The sequence below is a fragment of the Trematomus bernacchii genome, unplaced genomic scaffold (assembly GCF_902827165.1).
Source record: "Trematomus bernacchii unplaced genomic scaffold, fTreBer1.1, whole genome shotgun sequence".
Taxonomy (NCBI): domain Eukaryota; kingdom Metazoa; phylum Chordata; class Actinopteri; order Perciformes; family Nototheniidae; genus Trematomus; species Trematomus bernacchii.
Window position 1 is genome coordinate 2,185,783 of NW_022987567.1, and position 24,494 is coordinate 2,210,276.

Below are 24,494 nucleotides of genomic sequence, written 5' to 3' on the forward strand. Positions count from 1 at the left end.
ATGGAGATTAACCTCACTAAAAAGCGTACTTAGCCTATTTAACTTCCATATCTTAACACGAGACACGGAGCCCTCGCTACCCGAGCAGTTCTGCCTCGTCTGCTGAGGGTTTGTACAAGATTTAAAACTGTGGTCAATCCATGCCTGCTTACAGGCTTTTAGGGGTAATAGGATAAGATTAACACATTTGCATACTGTTGCGATGCATTATGCATGCAGCGTACTCTTCTCTAATGTGCGGGAGCAGGGCCTTTCTCCTCTCAGACTTTAACATCTGGGTGACCTGGAAGTGGGGCAGAAAATCCCCAGCGCTCATTAATCCCACCCGGCTCATACCTAAACATTTACTAACCTCAGAGTAGCGGGCCGTGGACCCACACTTTAAATGTATAAGTGTTAAACAAACCCTGAAGTACATTCAACCAAATCAATTATGTTTCATCACTAACAGTATTTTCCTTTGCAAATGTGTAGCTTTATAACTCAGAGGAACCATTTGCTGGTGTAAAATATTCATCAAAGCAGATATTGATTTTAATTAAGGGAATTCAAAGATCACAGAGGAGGAAGTCCGGGCTCTGGAAAAATCTCTGGATTGATTTCTATTCTGCGTGCTCTAAATAGAAAAATCTACAACTTGGCGGACTGACGGGAGTGAGTGCGTCATCCATCGACGTCGGTAGCGGTTAACACCTGTTGGCGACTCGCGGGACACAAAATCAAAGCTCAAGATTATAAGTTGGCTGTTAAATTGACAGTGTTCCCGTCTTGGGGAATTAATACCCTTACAAAGTCAGCCAGGCATATATAATCATTGCAATTTGCTAAGCTTTAACGTGTGAAATATCTGTCAACCTTTCAATGCCCATCCGTTAAAACAAATATGGCTATTTCGGACGATTAGACCACATAAAGTTCCCAAGGAATCATTGTAGATTTTGCCGGCCAAACTACCTCGAGGGCACGGAGGCACACGGGCATATGCTTGGTTATAGTTATTGGGGCCCTATAAAGCTCATTTTAATGTTCATATGTGGGTTAGGGTTTGTAAGACTATCACATACAATGTGTTGAAGTGCTAGCCAAAAGAAGTGCAAGTGTTACAAAGTGATATTATCATGTCAAGCCAAGGATGTAAACAAAAGAGTCAAATGGAAGCTTTTCAGGCAGGGTAGGGGGAGGTTGTGGGAGATAAAGTCTCTTTGGAGGGAACTATGGGATTTTAGCCTCTGCTGACCATTTACAGGCCAAAAAACCAATATAACACTTTACAGGAAAGGGAAAACCCCCAAAATAGGGCCCCTTTAAAATAACTGCTTTCTTTAGTTGCGGTTGCAGGTATAACTCTAGTGCATAATACATAATGATCAAATGAGGTTTCTCTTCCTCTTAATAATGTGAAGAGAAGGTAATTAGAAACAGTTACTTATCCTGCAGTACTTAGAATCATGTGTACGTTCCTTGATATAAACGATACGATCTTGTTTGCATCTTTACTACAAGGAGCTCTGCGCCTTCTTATCTTTGATTAATGTTCTATTCAAGTGTCTGAGAATATTAACTCCAACTAAAGACGCAGATTATAATCAGGGCTCGGTTTATTGCTCTGAACACAGGATAATAACTGAAAGCCACTCACTTCCAGGTGTATACACTGCCATGCATTGAATTGTCATTGGCTTTGTTATTACAGTCTATTCAATCCACACGTGTATTCTTTTTTCAACATTAATTGACCTTTTCATAGCGCTGAAAGTCTTTGAGTGCTACCCTCCGACAGGCATTTCAACGGTCGATTTCCATTTTGTTGTTGCTATTTCTAGCTGTTTAACAAATGTAAGCTTTTCAGTCGGGATGAGCTATTACCAGGCTAGTGTGTAATGGACATTTTGCTGCCCAGAATTTGGACGAGGTTTGCTTTGAAAGGTTGAGCACCGATCGCTGCCAGGAATAAATCTCTCCTTACCAGAAAGCAATCAACACCCCGGCTGCGGGATCATTAACCAAACTCAGGAGTTTACGAGATCCATCATCACCTCTACCTGCCGTGTGTGTGTGTGTGTGTGTGCATTTGTGTAGGTACGTGTGATTGTCGGAAAAAACTCAGCCTGCTGTTTCTTGTGGTTTCTCACCTGCTGAGAGCCTCCTTCCTGTTGTTGGAAAGGTGTGGAATGATCCACCGCCGGAGACACAACACGAGGCGAAGGGTGTGTGTGAGAAGATGAGTATTGTGGTTGCCTTTTTATTCATCGAATGTGGATACAGACTCAAAGCAGCTGTCTTTGTCAGATTGTATTTCTTGCAATAAAGCAGTATCAGGATGTTCTCAGTTCAACAGAAGTCGAAGGTCATACTGTTGGTGTGCATAGATTGTAACTAACAAGATTGAAACCAATCTTCTTAATAAGGACTTTTCCCAAGATTAGCAAAGAAGTGAACGCCAGTAAATGAGATACACGTGAGCAAGTAAGAGCCACACAAGGATATTATAAAAGTGAGTCAAATACTTTTCTGCGACAGTATGTGGATGCCTCGCAGTTCCCAGACAGGCATCAGTCTCTTTTATGGAGTCCTGTTCTCTGAGCGGCTGTCTGGGTATCTGATCGTCTGTCTGACTCACCTCAGTGTGTTTGTCATAAACCCTCGACTCTTCTATTAATCCTCCTCTCTAAATAACATTATTATTGATTCCTTTAATGCCCACAGACACACATGATGTTTTATTTCAAAAACATTTAAATATCCTTTGCTCAAGATTGCCTACTTAAGGAATCTCCAAATATAATTTGGATGGCTGTGACTTGGCAGATAGATTGTTGTCAGCCAATCAGAAGGTTGGTGGTTTGAGCCCCAGCCCCCGCACTCAACATATCAATGTGTCCAATTGGGCAAACCCCTACATTGCTCCAAATGGCGTGTGAATGGGTGAAGTCTGATTTCTTTATGTAAAATGGATTTAAATGGTTGTTAAGACTAAGATAAATGCAGTCGCTTTCCCATTCAGTTTGTGTTTGGTGGAAGAAGTAAAGTGGACAAAGAGATGCTTTTTTCAAGTTAAGCAAGTTACCTCCCCCCTGAGTCCTAAACAGTAGACTGCTCTTTATTGATTTTCTGATAAAGATGTCTTCCCATCACGGAGGTTAGGTTTTCAACTTGGTTTGTTCGGTCTGTCTGCCTTCAGCAGCAATACAGAAAACACTACTTCATGAAACTTCCTGAAACTTGGTGGATGGGTGTCGCATGGGCCAATGAGTGGATCTGAAGAAATGTGCGGATTCACCAATTATCTCTCATGTTTGTAACATTGCAAAATATTAGAATTGGTGCTGCATTCATGTGGGGGACAGTATGTTAAAATGAAAAGGGAAATATCACGAGAATGTTCCTCAAAATCTCTAAAAATATTAGTGACTGAATTGAAGTCAGCATCATGGCATGCGAAAAGTAAATAATTGTTCTCACCAATAAAATACAACATATCTTCTTTGTAGCGTCCATATAGTTTCCTCATTACGAAGTTAAGGTCATGAATACGCCAAATTTGGATGAAAGACTTCCTGATCCGGCCTTTTTCGGAAGAAGGCAGAAGAGGAAGTGTATCATTGCGACAATTGATCTATTCTATATTTTAAAACAGAAGTGGTCTTTGGTCATGGAGAGGAACGTCCTATATCTTTACACTTGTATCTGTTGTTTGGCATTCCCCACTACTGGCAGCAAACATTGAGTTCATCTCGCCAATTATTTCTCGTTTTCACAAAGCACCTGTAGGGCCATGTAACGCTTCTCCTGGGGCCTATAGAATGACTCTGAAACTGACAAAAAAAATGCTTTTTTATTTTTAATGACTTAATAAATGTTATTAAATTAGAACTAACTGCTTATTTCCCAAGACAATGACAGCGTTATCTCTGCCGTGGGAAATAAGATGAGCCAGAGCCAAGTACAACATGTGTTTCTGCAGAACACACCTTAACTAGAACTGTTTGCTAGTTTTTGAACAGATTTCTTGGTATTTTTGTTTATCACGTGATTGAACTAATGTCAACATGAAGAGACACAGCTGCTTATGGGGGGATTCCCCATCTGTATAACATACCTGGTTTTAAAGGATGTACAAATCTTTCCATCTGCAGCTACTGAAACTGCTTTTTTTTAAATGTATACATCATGCGTTCTACTAATTTGTACAATTTGATATTCTCGTTTGGTTGCCAACAGACACAAAGATCACTCAACATGCTTTTTAAAAATAATGTATTTTCAATTCGCATCACATGTGTGAATCACTAGCAGGTAATCGATCCAGGAAACATTTATCAGATCAGTTTCTTGATCTAGTTTCTCAGATTTATCTGCAGCTTCCTCCTCTTTTCCTATTTCTCTCCCACGGGTGTTTTGTCTCCAGGTTTTCGACTCCATAACACCCCTTCTTTCCTGACACCAAAGAGCTTCAGTTTTAGCAAAAAGACCTTTCCCCTCTCCCTCCCCCTCCTCTACTTCCCATATCTCCAGACTTTCCCTGCACCCCTTTTCCTCAATATGCTTTTGTTGAGGAAGCTCTAATTTGTATCTCCTCAGATATGAGCATGTACAGTAGGAGTGTGTGCAGAGAAGGGCCAACCTCCCAGAGGAATAATGCATTATTCCCCGTGTGATGCGGCGCAGTGATACGGTTGAGGGGCTTGTCATGGGATGTGACGGGTCTTTGTTACCCGACTCTTTCCTCCTTGCTGCTCTTCTTCCTCCTGCCTCCTTCCTCCATTGAACTCTGTCTCCTCTTCCCCCGCCTCACCTGGAAACAAGCCTGCCTCTTTTAACAGTTGTTTGCTCTCAACTGAGAAGTCAAAATCTGAGCCGTCGCTTCACTGGAGCACACGACCCCACCAAAGAAAGAGACCACAGGCGTCTTTATTTTCTTCTTCCTTATCCACTCCCAAGCTCTTTTTGACCTTCTGTTTTGATTTATTCCACCCTATAGCAATGTTTTTTTAATTTGTAAACATTAAAGTCAGTACACACATTTACATTTGATGAATACTGCTCACGCTGCGAGCACGGAGAAACCTTGAGAAGCCCACTTTCAGCAGCCAGTCAAAGTACGAAGTGAGCCAGGAGTAATGAGGCTGACACAATGGTACCTTCAAATGGCAAACACCTGAAGCGAGTGGTAAACATTTCTACACACTGGTGTTTATACTGCCCTCACACATTTTGTTTCTCTTTATTTGAAATCCCTTGGCCACAGAAATGTCTTGCTGTGAAGAAAAAGATTGCTCTGCAGAAGAGTCTCAGGCATGTGCACAAAATGGGAATCAATAATGCAATTCCCAACAAAGCGGAACAAACACCACTCCAAATTCAGCAATCAACTTTTATTACAATGTTCTAAAACCATATAGTGGGGTTTGTTTGTGTTTGTTTTTCAAATTGCAACAACAGGGTTCTGGAGAAATGGAAACAAATGAAATGAATATTACAGTAATGATCCAAACTGCGATTTCGAAAATGAGACGTTTAATCTGTTGCAGTTACCGACAAGAATATTTAGAGAAAATAATCAATGTTTTTGATCATTCAGACATGTTTGTAAAGTTGCAACTAAAAATCATAATTGATTTGCAATTAGGCATTACTATCTTATAAATACGTAAACACCACTGTGGTAATATACGGATTTTATTACAATGTGAATAATTGTCCTTTAACTTCTTATTTTTCTATAAATATATTCTTTTTACGTTATCTTTTTATTGCACATTCTTACTCTAACTAACTTATGTTATTATAAATATCTTTCAAGTTATTTTAATGATTTAAATTGTTTTTAATTTATATTCTAAAATGCAGCAAATGTCACCAGAACAAAAATGTCCTTAAAATAAATGACGTATTCTGATTCTAATGAATACATAGATTATTTCTACTAATATGAATGTGACATCACGGAGTTCCTGCAAACCAAGGTGATGCATTTCTATCTCTATCATTATTATTTTTTCTCTAAATACTTTCCGCATTGAAGTCAATGTAGTACAGTATGTGTGTGAGATGTACTCACAACACAGTGAGAAATGGAGGGCGGTCTGCACCTCGCCTGGAGTGTGTTGCACAGTGAGGTAATTCCAGATGGATTGTGCTGAGGGCGGCCTCCGCCTAAGGAGATGACCACAGCCTGTTTATTCCCAGGTGCTCTCACACTCTCCACTCCATGAGAAATAGGGTGTTTTTTCTTTCATCAAGATCATAGCAATTCTTTCTCCCTACCCACATCCCGGCTCTCTTATCACCAAACATATATTAGAATGTCAGACACATCTTCTCCCCCCTGATCCATATCTCTCTCGTCCACAAACCACTCCAGCAAATGTTACCTTTTCATATCTGGTGCTGAGAAAATACGCTTTTTTTTTTTCTCCCACCGCACGTGAGGATCTGCAGACACGATAACCTTCGCCGCTGAACTGCAAATGTCACTTGGGCTAGCCGACCAATCGCGTCGCTCGTTGTCGGCCGCCGCAGCTCTCTTATGGGGTTCACAGCCACGACACTGGGACGGGGCAGATGTGCACACATGAATGAGAATGAGTCAGCAGGGCTCTCAGGTGTGGCCAGGAGAGGCCGAGCTAAATGCCACAGAATACCAGGAAACCGTATCAGATGGAACTGTGCTGCTTTTATCTGAATTCACTGGAGGGGCATCAATAAGGGGATTTCTGCAGCGTATTTTCAAAAGCTAATTACTACAGGATAATGCACCACACGCGTAGTCGTAGCAACAGGAAACACTGCATCATCAAACTGCAGAAAGGTTTAAAAGACAACATTTTGCACTTGAATGCATGGGGAGTGGCGATGCTCTGCAGCACATTGAAGTATCTGATGTCGGCATGTTAAGAAAACCCAGAAGTAGGGCTGATCAATCATGGCAACAACCATAATCACCATTATTTTGGTCATAATGGAGATTGCTGTTATTTAACACTGTTATGCATTGATTTACAAAACATCATTTATTAAAGGGGCCCTATTATTATTTTTTTGTTTTCCCTTTCCTTTAGTACGTCATACAGGTTTGTGTGCATGTAAATGGTCTGCAAAAGCTACAATCTCACTCTCACACTGGGAGTGAGTTTTATATTGTTAGTTTCAGTGATTTTGTTTCACTTGGAATTCATTGCCAGTCCATATTATTCAGTAAGAAGTACAAGTAAAAGTTGAAAGTGAAACATCTCTTCATCATAAAGTATAATGGTCTGTGGGTATTTACAACTATTTGTAATATTTATGTTCGGCTTAATGATGGTTAAAATGGGATGATCATTTCCGTTTTCACATCATATTGAAATTTGAATACCATGAAATGATGATTTGTTTGTTGTTTAGGTTTTCGTATGAGTGTGTGTGTGTGTGCGGACCCCAGTAGGAATAGCTAATGCTCATGCTAGTGCTAATGGGGATCCTAATAAAGAGTAAGAAAACGTTTGGGCTATAATGGAGGGGCAAAAGCTCACCACTGTAAAGGAAAGAGGAATGGCTTGATTTATATTACTGAGACAAAACAAGAGCATCACTGTGAAACCGAAAGCAGAACAGTAATAGTTTCATCTCGATTAACTTGGAAGGCAACATCGTGATTAGAAATAAAACTCAATAATTGTTCAGCCATACTTAAATGTGAAGCGTGACTTGCTTTACTAGGTTTAGCAACAGCCATTACCCGGTTAATGTGTTATTTGTCGTAATGTGTGTCCAGCTGAACAGGAAACGATTAATTATGTTCTTTAGTCTTTCTCGCTCAAACTTGTTCCTGGTTGTTTTTCTTCCGTGTTTTCATATCTCTCACGTACAGAGAGACAGAAAGGCATATCTGAGCAGCATCCAGATTGACATGCTAGGTAATGTGTTCCTCACACACAGGGAAAGTGTGAGATAGGAGGCAGTTATGCTTATCATTAATATTTCAATACTCCTGTGCAGTTATTGGTCCGTTTCCCTAGCCCCTCCAGGTTTATCTGTGTGATGGCATATTTCAGAGCGTCCATATTCGTGACCAGAGATTATATATTATGCACTTTATTATGGGTATTCATGGCCGCTGGGGAGTCCCGGTGAACTCCACCATTCCCTTTTTATATTGGCTATCAGTCTCAAGGTGGCAGATGCTTTATTTGCAGGACTGGAAAGTAGCCATTGTGGAAAAAGCAGATAACAATCCGCAATAAGCGAAAACATTGGCCAATGAAGAGGCATCCCCATTGTATCTGTCAGGCTCTAGTTCATAGGTCCACGTAGAACTGGTTAAATGGCACATTTGACATATTCTTTTCACTTTTGTAGATCGCAAATATAAGGCATTTCTAAAGAATTAGGATAGAAGATAATTAAAACAGTTAATTATTAAATTACTTTATTTATCATTGGTTGGAATTTGGGTTCCGTGATGGTTGAGCCATTTGAAATACAAATGTAAAACAATTATATAAAGATACCTAGTTAAATATACGTGATACATTTGCAATTTAAATAAAATATAATATAATTAAGAATTGTATACTGTATATTAATGTGCAGTTAAACATACAATTAACTAGAATAGAGCTATAGCAAATGTAGGAAGTAAAATGTCTTGAATTGAGATTAAGAAAGAGAGTGATGGTCACTAAATACCAGAGCTTAGTGTTCTTCTTAAAGACATTTTCATGGTTGTTGTTTGTCAGAATTGTGACCCCTGACCTGTCAGTGTGAGGTCACAGTCCAATACACCAGCTTTATCCAGGGTCAGCTCTTTGTTGGTGGGCCTGCGTTAGGACGCCTTGTCTGTGCTCTGATGTCAGGAGACAGGCTCCTCTTGTGGCTCTCCTTATCTGGATCAGAGAGGCAGACCATCGGTCTCAGGAGCAGCAATCAGCCTCACCTTCCACGGCTGAATAATCTCTAATGCACCAGGAGAGCCTGCCAATCATCAACCAGGAAATTAAATACTTACCCGAAACCTGCTACCTTGATGGGGGGGATATTAACAGACTGGCTGAACATGTTTCTTCCAACAAATAATCTGCTTGTTTAATCATACTGTTACCACACTGGTATGAATCCAATATGATGTGGCTTGAATTGTCTATGCACGTTTACCTTCAAGCATACATTCATGTTTTTCCCTTCTTTTTTTCTAGTTCCTGTGTTTGAAGAACATCCGGACGTTCCTCAAGGTGTGCCACGACAAGTTCGGCCTGCGTAACAGTGAGCTGTTCGACCCGTTCGACCTCTTTGATGTCAGGGACTTCGGCAAGGTGAGTTAGACTTGATGGACGCTCTTCTTGGCAGCCTCCAAACGCTCTGCAGTTGAACTGTGATCTGCTCCTAAACGAGGCTGCCCCGAGGCTACATTCTAGTTACGGCGTGCGCTCAGAGACATGACGCCGCTTGTGTCCCTCATTACACCATTTACAGCAGGAGCGATGTCCTTCTGCTGTCAGATGGAAAGCTAAAATGTGGCGTATGTTATGTTCACGCTCATGTGGGCTGATACACTGTGTGCATGTGTTGTGGAAGAGAACAGGCTTGTGGGAGTTCATCTACAGTTTAGCACAACATGCACCGGTGATTTGCTTTGGTTTGAAGACTTGAAGTTAAATCTGTCAGTTACTTTAACTTCAATACAGAGCGGAGGGATGCTGTTACACTTCAGGGTCAGCAATCTCATTTCATGTCACTGAGTGTGTAGATTTGAACTTCACTCTGCTTTCTAACAAGCTGATGCTAAAAGAATGCAGTGTGGCAGTGTGTGTTGGCTCAGCAGTAAAGATGGCTGACTCACTCGCACATCATTTAAGGTTTATGTGGAGTTTTATGGGGTAATCAAGTGGATATTTGTATTTATGAAATGCTCTCTAGGTCTATTTTTTCCCTTCTTTCGGGACTTGAATTGAGTTGGCGCTTTTTGGGTTCAGACATCCAGAAAGAGATCCAAGTAGACCTGCTGGTCTTTTGCATCACAAGGTGGTTAAACATCAGACCTGAGAGCATGGACATGTGCTGGCATGTTTACCACCAGTTGGCTTTGCCTGACCCAGAAAACTCAGGAGGGATTACAGATTCCACCTGGCCCGGGGAGGTCTAAGGATCCACCATAAGGAGCAAGAGTTGCAGATGGAGGCAGGAACATCTGGATGCTCGGTCTGCTATATCCTAACCCTTTTCTTAGGTCTGTTCTTGAACTGGTTCTGTCAGGATTCTTGGAACCGTAATGCTATCTAGAAAACCCTCTCCCTTACTGCTTGTTTCTAGCAAAACAATCGTAATCAAGGTTGCGTCATCAACGAAGGCCATTGCATAATGCACAATGAAAGTACACCGTGTTTACAAGATATCAAATGTAATATTGCAAGCTGTAGTTATGTAATTACATATTTCCGTTTTAATCCAAAACCAACTGCCAGAGGATAAGAAGTACTAGATTATTAATTGCAAGACACCGACCCCTCTTTCAACGTGTAATTACCAGCAACTGTCACGTTCAAGAAAAAACCTTATTGGTTAAGAACCAAGTGTTCAGGTTCTCATTTATTTGGTGGAAATGCTCCGTAGAGTACACAACTAGGTGTGTGAACTGTAACAGAACCAGTTCTTAGTTGTTGGAAAAGGGGTCACTGACCCAGACCTGGATTACCGTTGAATGATGGAAGAATGAAGTCCAAAATACAATTAAAGTCGGTAATACAATCTGGAATTTCAACATCAATCCAAAACTGCTGTAAAACAAGGGAAAGATGCCAGCTGCTTGAACCATATTTTCTTTTCATTTTCATGAACATGAAAGGTGGAAACACACGGGTGATAGAGGAGGGGGGAGGGGATGGATTGGCTGGTAATCCATGATCTGCATACCCTGCTGTTGACCTAAACTCCTGAAAGTGGATTGTTTCTCTCTACTTTCTAATCCCCTTGACTATTCAGAGTGTGTTGTTTGGCGTGAGAGACAGAGTGGTTGGGGTCTTATCCTCTTTCTTGGTTAGTAAGCTGTTAAAACAAGCAGTAGGGATAGCATGATGTAATTAAACAGATGTGGGCAGCTGATGCCAGTGTGTCAGGATTTATGAGGAGGGAATGTTAATAGTGTACCTCTTCAGCTGAATGAACAAATATGTACAATTTGTACTCCAATGGCGAGGATTGCTTTGGTGGAGGTGAAACCGCATTACATCTGGCTGTGATCGATTGCAAAGAGGATGTATTTGCAGAAAGTCATCTGCTCGTTTATCTAATATATTTAATTTGGAACATCCACACTCCCGGCGTCAGGCTGTGAACAGAGGCAGAAGAAAGACGGAGAAAGAAAAGATGAGGGAGAAGAAAAAGGAGACAAGGACTCATTTGGCAGTTTGTAGATAAACCACAAGACGATGTCTGAGAGTCAATGAGCTCGCAGTGAACGGTATTAAAATCCAACAGCAGTCAGAATCAATCACACAGGCCCTCCATATGTCAATTTGGAAATTGCTTTTGTATAGTCGCAGCGGTGGCGGGCTTGTCTCGCCATTGATTTTCCATTAAGGCCAAACATCACATTATAATATATTGAATCGAGCAGATCCCTACTAATGTGGCATACATTTAAATAATGAGAATGCCTAATAAACGGAAGATAAAAAGGGGGCTATTTTTTATACCTGCAGTAGTAAGTCTCTTTTTTTGTTGGATCTCATCCCTGGATGTGCTCTTTCCTCTTTTGTTACCTTTACACAAAGGTTTCTTTGTGGGCACATCCGACTGCAAACAAAAGGAATACTAACTTCAAGCATACATCGTAGTACGGTATCATTCGTCTTTTCTCTCCATATCATTCTTTTGTTTTTCACCTGACACTTAGGAAGAAGTGGAAACGCTTAGATAAAGAATGTACGTTTTGTTAGACTAAAATCCAGGTTGTGAACTGTTTGCACAATTTAATAAAAGGATGCATCCTTTCAGACTGAGAGCTATTATAAACCCCATCATATAAAGTATACAAATCAATATTGTTTTCCATTAACAACAGCTAGAACAAATCTATTGATCTAACTTTAATATTTACAAATGATCTTTTCTAGTTTTGTTAGGATGTTCTGTTAAAATGAGAATATTTTGATGAAACTTGTTCTGTCTTTAGCTTACGCTTAACCTTTTAGCATGAACATAGGTTGCAGTCATAGAGTTCAGCCACATTGGATGCAATTTGTATGATCCATCCCTCCAATGCTGACAGGTTTTGCTTGAGTGCTTTCCAATCTTGTTTCTCTTCTGGCGTTGTGATTAGAAATCCAAATTTGGATTAGGCAAACGTTGGTTTAAGCAATTCAAAATGCAGCGTTTTATCAAAGTGTAGCAGAAGAAGACAGGGACATAGAATACAGGTAGAGGGAAGAGTATAGTTGTATTAGTGAAAGGAAAGGTGGAGCTCTGCCTGTTTCCCCGGCACAGTCCTTTTGGAAACAAACGGGCTGTTTGCAAAGACATACCCTACACTGTAGATTTTTAATCTCCTCTGGACGAAGGGAATTAAAACGAAGGACTACAGGGAGACGAGGTTAGGTGGAGGGTATCGACAGCAGCTGCCTCTATAAACATTAATCAGCCCCTATCCACTTTTCATACCTGCACGGTGGCTGTCAGGGTCCCCCAGAGTTCATCTCCCCTGGCCTTTGAACCGCCTTCTCTTCGTCTAATGATGCCTTTCTCCGGGTCACATGCAAATGGAGACCGGGGCCAACTGGGCCCAATGCTGAGGAAAAAAGTAATTGCCCCTTCAAAACCTTCCCCTACTCTTTCCAGTGGGGCTACTATCGAAACAGATGGAGCACATACGATGCTCGATGTCCTCTACCGATCTTTATTTTCATTACCCAGCTCATTTCAACCAGGGTTAGCCTACGCCACCCGCAACATGAGCTAGGGCTCCCTCGTTGCCGCCGCTTCACGCAGGGGGAGAACGTAGCGTTACAGTTTAATGCACATATTGCTCACTTCTCCTCTTCGCCCCCATGACCCATCCCCCGTCATTAGAAATTCATTATGACATCATTAAACCAATGAAATACAGCTTATTACAGTGGACCCCAGAGAAGGCTTTTTATTTAAACGCCCTCCCTCCAATCCGAAAACCCAGCCGCCTCGTTTACTTCATCCCGACCTATTTTAATTAGCCACCAAAGGAACATTGCTGTCATTTAAATGAACATGGCAATCAGTTTATTTGGCTGTTGCCATGATTAGCATAATTAGCCCGCACCTGTTAACCATCTATCAACAGTTTGGTAATTTTCCCATCTGTGACTGGAGCGTGGCGAATAGGAAGGAAGCTTTCTGACAGATTTTGCCGTCTTCATTAAATGGGAATGGCGTCATTTGTTTGAAATGCAGACGGTGTTGCTCGCTTCACTTTCTATCTCATCTAAACAGCCCCGGAGTCATGACTGACTGACTCGCCAAGTGTCAGCCATCCAAGCCCCGCTCATTGGCTTGATAGAACACTGTCAAGGTGAATGGATGTTATCTGTGCACTGCATCGGAATGGAAATTAGTCACTCAGTGTGCACTCATTGTTTTTTAAGAAACAGCCATCACTTGGCAGACATATTTTCAGCAATCTGTTTGGATTTGTAAACCCTTCCAATTTATTGAAACTGTGATAATAACGTGGTCATTTTAGCTACCATAAGTAAGCATGTTCTGTTGTATGAGTTTTCCGAAGTTTTGTGTGACTCCCAGCATGTAATCAGTTTACTTAACATGGATCAGACTTTGAAACAGATGGATTTGCGATGTGAAGGAAACACAGAAATCCCCATGATTTAATTTGCACCAAATGCTTTCTTTTTCCAACACTTTTCTTTCCTCCTCACTTCCCCACCCCATTCATCTATCCCCCTCTTTCTCACTGTCCTCCTCTCCCGACTCATTCATCTCACACCCACACTCTCAGCGAGTATGTTGTGATAAGACTAAGCTAGCGGCAGGCGAGCAGCCATTGTGTCAGGGCGCTGTGATTGCCATTGGTCGGCGGTGTTTGATTACTCTCTCTTCTGCTCTGAATCCCGCACTGAACTCTGTTCCTTTCATTTCCTTCCTGCGCTCTGCCGCTAAAAATAGCTAGTTGCTTAGCATCCACGCCCAGTGCTGCTTACATCTGGAAACGTGCCTCAGCCGCCGTTGGCCCGTCTGCCAACCCGAGTGCTATTTACTGAAGTTGGATCTAACCTCAGTCGCAAGCCCTCAGCCACGGCCTGTGATCATTTGTTCTAGCTGGGAACATTTTGCATGCAACAGTACATTCAACCTTTGAACCCCTTGCTGTCCTCAATATGTTTACAGGGTTATGGCTACGTTCTACATGACTGGGTAGGGCTTGCCATATGTTATTGGCTACTGAGAAAAACATTTATTATTTGGGCAATCACCATGCCCAAATGATGGTATTCCTCATGTGTCCTAGAAAGTGTTATTTTATAGGATACATTTGTTAACACCCGGTCACTATGGACAAACAGCCAAATTTGACCCTTTTTTCAAATCTCTGGCTGATATTTGTTTTTGTTTTTAAACTACAATTCATATCTTTCCTTGTGGGACTGAAACCTGAGGTGTTTTGTTGCTTTGCAATCAGCAAGTTAGCTGCGGGCTACACTTGTTTTGTAGCATAAAATTGATAGTCGTGCTATAATAGCTACTATTTTTAATTCGTTTTTGCTTGTAACTCAGGGTATACAGACAACAATCAACAGAAAATACCCTTTTTACCATAGGGAAAGTCTCCCTAAAACTATGAAGTGACCAAATAATTCATAGCCATTCATTGTTGATGGACATTGGAGGATTGTGTGTTCCTGTTTGCCAAGACAGATTATACCAGACTACTGAACAATGTCCATTCTCATGTACTGCATGTTGATATTGATTCACACCACGTTTTTTTGGAATGAAAAATAATCACTGCAGAAAGGTAGTGATTCACGCCTGTCAGACTGTGGCTGGAGGCACCGCAGTAAGTGATGGAGGAAGGTTGAAGGGTCAAGCAGACAGGGTCACTCTCTCAGGTTGGCTCGTCCCATTCCATTAGTGAGCACCTCCTCAGCAGCAGTCCTCTTCTATGGAGGGCAGAATAGATGTTTTAACCTATGATTCTCTCAGTTACATTGTCTATTTTGGAGGGCTAAGAGGGTTATCACAATATGTGGAACACCTTTTTCAGCGTGGGTTAGGGTTACATCAATGTCTTCTCTATGGACCCCAGTGGTGGGAAGTAGCTGAAATAACAATATGAGGTACTTCACCTTTGATGCTACTTTAAGCGAGTTCCTCACGGTCCAAAAAGACAGCTTCTGAACGATGAAATGATTTGTTATACATTATGGAAGTGGATTTGAAGTGTTCTACACTCCTTCCTCAACAATTTCATTCTGAATCCTAAATCAAACACTGTATTCTTCACTTGATTTAGGACTTTTGCACTCTTTGCAGATGAGGAAATGACACGGTGATAGCGGGAACTGTATTTGTTGCTGAACTCTCCATTTAGAGAACTAAATTGTCATAACAATCCTATGAACAGTTCATGAAATACTATGCATCATATGATACACTTCCACACACAATCCCCCAAACAATAGAGTATTCTTAAATTGTGGTTTTCTATTTCTCTACACTTCTCTGACTACCTCCTCCACTGCTGTACACCATGTCCCCTTGATCCAGCAATACACTCAGTGCTCCCCGTAGAGAGAATTTATCTCCATAACCTTCCTTGAAAACACTCGGCAGACAGTTGTGTGGCTCCTTCCTTTACCCCCGTGCCCTCTTACTTCACGCCCTGTCCATCAGGACCCCCAACTGCAAGTTTTTACATAAAGCTTCCAAGACACAATCAATAATTCATTCCAAATGCCACAGCACTGATGATAATTCCTCTGACATGAATTATAAATGGGAACTTCCTCCCCCTTCCTGTGTTTAGACCCCCTTCCGTGGCTCCCTTCCACGCTTCTCTCCCACCACCTCATTATTCCTGCAGCTCGTTACCGGGATACTGGCAGAAACAGGTGGTTGCTGAGAAATTGGTTGTTGTCAGGGATACAGGGATGCTGACTGTTGGAAGGTGAGGGATGAGGCCACTAGGTGTCCAAGTTACAGTATGGAAGAGATGGATTGGTGTTCCCATCGACTTTTATTCAGACAACTCAATTTTACATTGCGTGACGGATGAGCGAAAGCTTGAAGTCAAGATGACCCGAAATATATCATAAGAATAAAAATGTTGGGTGCCATCTGGATTCCCTCCAGCTGCTCCTTGCCCACCTGCTCCAGAGACTTTTTTTTCCTGCACATGAGTGTCCCATTTTATTCTTTGGAAGCTCATTCACAACCAAACAACTAGATACAAATGGGGAAGCTTCCTCATAATTAGAAATCCTATACCCATTGATTTAGCATCATGTAATGTTGAGAAAAATGCAATTAGAAAATCAGTTGCAATCACAAAAAGACTGAAAAGATGATGATTGTTAAAGATGCGTACCATTATATCACACTTGCGAGTTATGAGGTTTTGGAGAACATGAAATAACTATATAATGTTCATGTTTTACAAGCTTTTAAGTCATAATTACTATATACAGTAATTAGCGTTACAAGTAAATATCACTAATAACAATATTTGGTAAAAACTAATGTGGTTCTCTACCATCCGTAGCTGTACTAAAACCCTTTCTGTGGAATAAAAAACAACCAGTGCCTATCATTGGAGACAAACAAAGCATCTGCTTAACCATTTCCCTCTGACAGCATTGCACAACAGTGTCATTTAAATCCTCCAGACAAGAGAAAATAACAAAAAGTGATGAGCTGTATAAAAACCCATTTATTGAACTTTGGATGCTCTGTGCAGTCTGAATCCTATTGTGGAAATAATTGGCCTCTTTTGATTCGGGTGACAGTGAATGTTACATTGTGCCGCTAGACAAACTGATAGATGGAGACAACGTGATTTTGCCCATGCTTCATGCTCAGCAAAGCTCTTTGAAGTTTTCCCAGATCACTGGAGTGCAGTGCCGAGTACCCAAAAGCCCGCTGCTGTAGATCACACCCCTCTATTGCCTTTTCGGTTTGGGAGTCAGTGGTCACTGGAGGGTTTGTCCCTGTCGTTGGGGTGGTGTCAGTGGAGCGCTGCAGGACTTAAGTGGGGGGATAAAGAGGAAGAGCCCCCACTGAGCAGGAGTCTCTGAATTCCTTGCAGCTGGTGTAAGCCTTCATTATTTCTCCTCCCCCGATTCCTCCCTCCAAGGCCCTGCAGGGACGGCTGTGATGGACAGGTACATTTTTCTGAGGAATCACTGGCATGAAAAAAAAAGAAGAAAATCACCAAAAAGTGACTTTGTCCTCAATCATTTTCTCATTGCACAGGGATTACTCTCCTGTGGGGCTGAAATCCAAAACCACTTGGCTCATAAATCACACTTATTGTGCGCACATTTGAATGTGTGTGGATGTTATGTAATAAAACCCCATTTGCTCTTAAAACGGAAGATAATGTCCCAAACCTCCATTGTGTCATGCTTTAAACAGAAGCTCAGCACTCTGCAGAGGATATTTTTGTAGGAGACAATTGGCACAAACATCGCACAACGTCGAGGCAGCTTTGCCGGATCATCGGAATAAGCTGCTTTTCATAAACCATGATTAAATCATGAAAGATGTCACGTGAAACGAATCCTCAGTGTTTGTTGACAAGAGAGCTCTATTGGCAAAATACTTCAGAGAAACAGATGGGTTGCAAAGACAACTTGGAATTAAGTCTGAATATTGTCTTTTTTCGATAGGTCACTCTTACCGGTGGTATTACATTGAAAGATCAGACAGATTAGTGGTATCAGCGCAGATGGGAAGTAACGTTCAGCAAGTTAGCTGCACCCTATAAGTGTTAATGGACCATGTGTTTACTGCCATTTGTGCATCAGCCCCTCATTAAGGGTTTGGCTATCAGCTAATCAATATAATGTTTACATTTGAACACATCAGGAGATAAGTCAGGAAGTAAACATGACCACATATGCCTTTATGACTGTTTGGATTATGTAAAGTCACCCGAACAGAAAAAGGCATGAGCGTGTTCACTGCTTTCTCACGTATGGCGTAAAGGAACATTAGGGTTTATCGAAAAAAATATTTGCCACACAGGGGTAATTCTAAAGTACTCCTGCTTCCTATTCAGGTCATGATATTTGTTAGAATTTTTACTGTTATTGACATTTGAAAAAACTTGTTTGTTTGTGAAGTAAAACTCTTTTCCAAAGTTGCGGTCTATATTCCTGTCACTACAAAACAGTAAAGTACATTGAAATTGAAGTCCCAATGAACCAAAATCACCAGTGATCGACTTTGCTGAAGTTTCCTTTAGCAATAAACTGAAATGTTACTGGCTCTAGGGATGCTGAAGTAAGAATGACACTAAGATCGAGGGACCAACGAGTCAGTGTGTCCCTCACGGGTCAGAGGAACCCACAACCCTCAGTTCTCATCATCTATTAAACTGCAGATGACCACATGAAGCTCACACAAGCTAAATCCTAAATGGTGTTTTTATGCTCAAACATAGACCCGATTAAAGTTGTTTCCATCTCGGTCCAACAGGTTCAGTTGGGAACATAAACACAAGATTATCGCCTGTGCAAACCAACAAAGACCATGTCAGATATGCGTGAAAGTGGAAATAACCACTTTACTCAATTGGATCATTGACAGCACTGTCTATGGCAGCCATTAACTTTGTCATTGCTTTTTACACGGTCCAGTTCATCACCAGGAGCACATCAAAGTGCTACATGACACACACGGGCCACATAGACAGCGACGGACACACAAACACACACTTTGCACCCCGAAGCCCAGGGCCATAAAGCCTCTGCTGGAGCCAGTGCTCTCTGATTCCTCTTATCAAAGGGCCGTAAAATGGAAATTACACTAAATGGATGACATGGTCTCTCATTACCCGTGGCATGTATAATAGAACGTTGTAGCAACACATTCAACTGTGATGGTGGAAGACTGATATTGGCGAGTTAATCTAGCCCACTACCTTTTACAGATCTTAATAATCCACCCACTGCCTGCTGCTGTACCACCTTCCTGCCAAATTCATATGGTTAAAATATTCCCCCTTCTTAATTTTCACAACTTTTCCTCTCATTGTGTATCTCCCCTTCCCAGAAGATTTCATTTTCTCACCTCAGAGTTCTTTTTTTGCTTCTGATTATTGTGTTTTTACCCGGATGATGGTCATTTGATACGGGCAATAAATAAGCTAGCGACCAGGCTCCCTATTGTGCGATGTTGGGGAGCTTGCCAGGTGTTATAAACCCCCCCCCCTGCGGCCGCCACTAAACTGATGCCATCCTCCATGCTACTATTCATTTATTTCCCTGCAGGTGCCTCATAGCAGGTAGTAATGATGCACAGGCTCTATGTGGCCGTTGGGGTGGACCGCCTGATGTGTAGGTAAAGGTAAAACTTTACACACTTAAGGGAACACTAACCCTATTTTGGGCAGGTGGAACATTGGACAGGAAAATAATAAAATAATATTATACATTGCTGGATTTGTAGGCTTGGCTTTGGAAGAAGAGATTGTGCCAAAAGAAAAGTAAAACAATAAAATAATAATAATGATAATAAAACATGCCCATTGGCGAATGGTCAAAAAACAAGCAATATTCAACCAACTCAAAACAAGCTGAAATCAATTGTTATATAGTATAAATAAATAATATTAATTAAATATGTTATTAGATATTTTCTAAAAAGAGTGATATTTTGTACTGCATTTTTAGTCAAATGCTAATATAGAAATATGACCAATTTTATATACTTTATTATCAAATGTCCTAATATATATACACACACATATATATATATATATATATATATATATATATATATATATATATATATATATATATATATATATATATATATATATATATAAAGACTTAGCTCTGCTGAACTTTATTTTACATTAAACAATGTGTTATTTATATATCTTTTTTATTTATATATTATTTTCTATAATTCAATTTTACCTGGAGATTGACCAGAAATGTTGATAGCTTTTACTTTAATATAGACCAAAAAAAAAGTTATAAAAATAAACCTTTTTAGTTCTTTCTCCATCTTTTTTTCAGTTGCTTGTGTGCAAAACACACCAATACCCAGATATCTGTAATGACCTGGTATCGTGTCATATTTCACCGACACCTGTATTGATTGGGCTTTCCCAGAGTTCACAGTAACACTTAACATGGTCACAATATGCTTTCAGTAACAAGACAGTAACAACTAAGACTACAGAGTAAATACAAAAGATAATCATGAGCACATACAGCAGTCTGTACTGCTATAGTTCACCTGTACCTGACTGCAGACTGAAACTTTTGTAGAAGTGTTGGATGTACTCAAGAGACCATATCTGACATTTCCCCGACCTCTGACTCAGTGAGACAGCCCACAGAAAATAATACTTGTGCTTACTTTCATCTCCAACTGTGTGCGTGAATGTGCAAGCCTCTCACCCCCTGCTGTGCTCCGTCTGTCTGGGCTGCAATTACCAGCAGAGAGAGGGCCCATAGCTACCTGCTCATCATCCTGGAGCCGCGGCCCGGCCCTGGACAAAGCTCGCACAGCAGCTTCCTGCCAGAGACTGCATTATGGAGATTAGGCCGAAAGATTGACAAAGAGGTAGAGGGGAGGTGGAGGGAGACACAGCTCGATGAGAGAAGGGAGGCTTCGGGGAAGGGAAATTAGTTTGCTTCTGGACGCTCCCCCAAGGCTCAAGAGGAAGGGGGAGAAAGCTGGAGGGATTAGGAGAGGAAGAGATGGAGGAGAACAGACAGAAACTGACTAATCTCGCTCAGTCAGATGTCCGTCTCGTGAAGCCCGCAGAGGTCTGGAGCGGCGCCTGAAAACTAATCAATTCTGATAATAAATTAATGAATACATTTATCAAGCAAAAAGCTAAATATTTTCTGGTTTCAGCTCAGAAAGGATGTGCTTCTATTCTTTGTTTTCTGTCATTTTATAATTGTAATATATTTACAATTGTAAGATGCCAGAGAACTTGTGATGTGTATTTTTGTCTTTTCTGGATCAATTTAGTAATGGTTTAATTGGAAAATGGAATCCTAATAAAACATCTGGAGGTTTATAAAGAAAACCTCCATAAAACTAGAATTCCTAGTGTTTTTTCTAAACCAACTTTTTCAGATCAGCCTGAAATGATGACTATGCAATAATAAGACAAGCACAGAGAAAGGTGAAGTAAGAGGAAACCCACTCACTTTTGGATGCCAAGACGAAAACACTGCCAGACAGAGGTCAAGTGTTCGACAGGAGAAAGAATGTTGGAGAACAGCAAAGTTCGAGGTGAACAGATACAGACAGTGACTAGACAAGCTACTTTCAGAAAAATGAAATAAGAGGATAAGAAAGAAAGACGAAAGCACGCTTAAGGACGTAATGGAGACGAAGAAAAGACGAAGTGAATGAAGAGTGACATTGCCGCCGATCCTTTTGTAGTGGGAGTGCGTTTGCTCAGCTGGGCACCTTACTGCCCTTTGTGATGAAGGAGAGTGGTTTCACTGCAGACAATGGCGGAGAGGATAGGAAGCTTATTGCCAGACTGGGCCTGTGTCAGCCTAAATGGCAACCATCAATAATCCCCTCAGTCAGTGTCCTCCTCAGAGGGCTGCTTCCTGAGCTGCAATGATGCACACAGTGCTGAGGAGTAGGTGTGGTTCTTCCTGTGTCTTCATGTCCTGCATACATATTTCTTTATGTTAAACCTGGGGGTCAGGATCCCCACAGGGCTCACAAGATGAATCGAGATGAACAAGATATTTTTCTGCACAATTTGGTTTTCACATTTCCCTTTGAAGTACTAGTAGTTACGCTTATTCAGGCCGCTACATTTGGCAAAAGCACACTACAATATACTATAAGAATGGACAAATTGTCTATGAGCTAACACATAGGACATATGCAACTTTTTTTTAGGTCAAAGGGGCGCTATTATTATTTCATGTAGTGTGTAATATAGGTTTTAGTGCATGTAAAGGGTCTGCAAAGGCTAACATACCAAAGTTCCCTCCAGAGTTTCCCTCCCTGCCTGAAACTGCTCTATTTGACACCTTTGTTTTCTTTCTTACCATAATGACATCACTGTGTAACACTTGCTGTTGTATTGGCTAGCCGTCAACACACAGTACGTGATAGGCTAAGGGCGGGAGCAATCAAAGCAAACTGGGCTCTAGTTTCAGACAGAAGGAACATAAACGGTGCTGCAGCACAAGCACTGTGAGAAAAATAAAGCACCTTTTCAACATTAAAGCATGTAAACATGTCACATTAGAGGCACAGCATACAAAAAGAATATCTGGAAATTAGCATTAAAGGGCCATTAGTTGACAACAAATATTCAACCTACTATGATGTCAAAACAGAGAAAGCAGTAAATGCTCATATTTAAGAAGCTTTTACCAGTGAGAATATGTAAATATAGTGTGAACATTAGTACATTATCTGTAAACGCTTCTCAAAGTTGACTTGCAACTTGATATATGTGTCGACTGATTGTTTAAGCACTATTAAAGGCCTGCTTGAAAAGAGAACTAACCGAAAAAGGTTTTGAACCAGGAAAAAGACCATCCAAAGAACTCTGGAGGCTCTGCAGTCAGACCTTCTGGTGTACAAAAAAGAAATCTGGTCCGAGGTTGTTGATGTAATCCAATTTCTTCTTGGTAAAAGAAACATTTCTTTTTAAATTCAACCCAGTGGGATTTGCACTATGCAGGCAGAAGGTGCCAAGCTGTGCACAATATTATAGGCCAAAGTAAAATAGCCATCTACCCACACCTGCAACACTGCTCCAATATGGAGCGCTTTAGAAGTCACACACACACACACACACACACACACACACACACACACACACACACACACACACACACACACACACACACACACACACACTGGAGACTTTGTTAGCCTGCTGGCACAGTCAGGCTTCCCGGTACAGCATGTTTCCACCCGTCCTGAACAGAGTGGCCGTTGTGCGTGGTGGTTGCAGCATTGTGGGGACACATGCACGCAGGCAGCAGTCACACTGGATGGCATTCATTACACAGAGATGGCTGTAGACCGCCACTTAGCATAATTCACTGTCAATTGTGAAGTCATGTTCTGAAATGTGATCCCAACCATTGGATTTAATTAAATCACAGTTTCACTCAGAAAATGACAAAGCAAATTAAATAATAGAGCAAATATTGGTACTTTTACAACACTGTCTAACAATGTACCGGTAAATAATATCTTGCAAATAAAGAACAAAATAAAAGATAATAGTTTTTTGGTGCATTTTTTGTTGTTTAAAGTGTTACTGACATTCGGCTATAAACCATATTCTCTTTGGGAATAGAACAAAGTTAGAACTTAAAGTTAATTCACACTAATCCATAATGCTTTGAAGTATTATAAATACAATAGAACACCATCCAAACCCTTGAAGTTAAGTGTGACATGGGAACAATGTAAACTGTGCGCTGCTGAATCTTTGGGCACATTAAAAAGCAGCTAAAGGAACACTAGAGCATCCCTTTAGCCAAGTCTCTGCCACAAACGCACATTCTTTTTTTTACTATAAAAAGAACACTGCACTGTTTTGCTGGCAGTTTAATACATCACCTCCTCCTTCTGGCTTTTCCAATATCACTTGGAACCTCTTGCTGTTTTCAGAGGCTCATTCTGTGCCGCACTGAGGGATGTTTAACAGCCTCTGAAACGCCTGGATCATCCTTTTTTTTCTTCTTCTTCTGTTTAAGTCTGTTGTGGGTTGAGCCTGGCTCCCAGAAATGGAAAATCATTCCAGCGCACAGCGTCTCATGGACCATAGAGAGCCGTTTCCTCTTTCTCCCGGTGTGAAAGCTCCGACATTGATCTCGCTCCCCGGGTGTTTTCACACATTTAGCCAGAGTTGAGTCAAGGGGTGATGCTATGGCTCATAAACACAGGGCTCACATACTAACATATTAAACGCCACCCATAAACCTACTGTATATGCATTTATTTGCATTTGTACGCTCACATAGAAACACACAAAAAGACAGCCGGCGAGAAGTCCAACTTTCACTTTCTGACTTTGTATTGCTCTTGACACGACTTCATATAAATCTCAAGTGACTCGTTGATGACTTTAGCCTGAAGTGTGTGTGTCATTGTGTGAAAGGCCATTGTGAGTCAGCCAGTGCTGCAGTATAATGGCCTAATAGACACAGTCAGGGAGTTGAAGGATTTGCTATTTGACACCAATTGCAAAAGGATGCTGAAACAAAGAGAGAAGGGTGAAATGAAGGAATTAACACCGACTCTGACTTTTATTTTATTTCTCTACAGAATATAGTGTGACAAACCAT

At 41.0% G+C, this 24,494-nt stretch overlaps 1 protein-coding gene across 12 annotated transcripts in view; it reads left to right on the top strand.

Annotated features, from left to right (window-relative positions):
* The window catches only part of vav2 (vav 2 guanine nucleotide exchange factor), a 200,014-nt gene that overhangs the window by 50,118 nt on the left and 125,402 nt on the right, over positions 1-24,494 (top strand). For all 12 annotated transcript variants that reach the window (XR_004555512.1, XM_034125851.1, XM_034125856.1 and 9 more), the window contains exon 2: positions 9,177-9,293. Coding sequence is in view for 11 of the 12 variants with exons in the window: in XM_034125851.1 (XP_033981742.1) it covers positions 9,177-9,293 (117 nt within the window). In the remaining variant the exon portion in view is untranslated. The remainder of the gene's footprint in view (positions 1-9,176; positions 9,294-24,494) is intronic.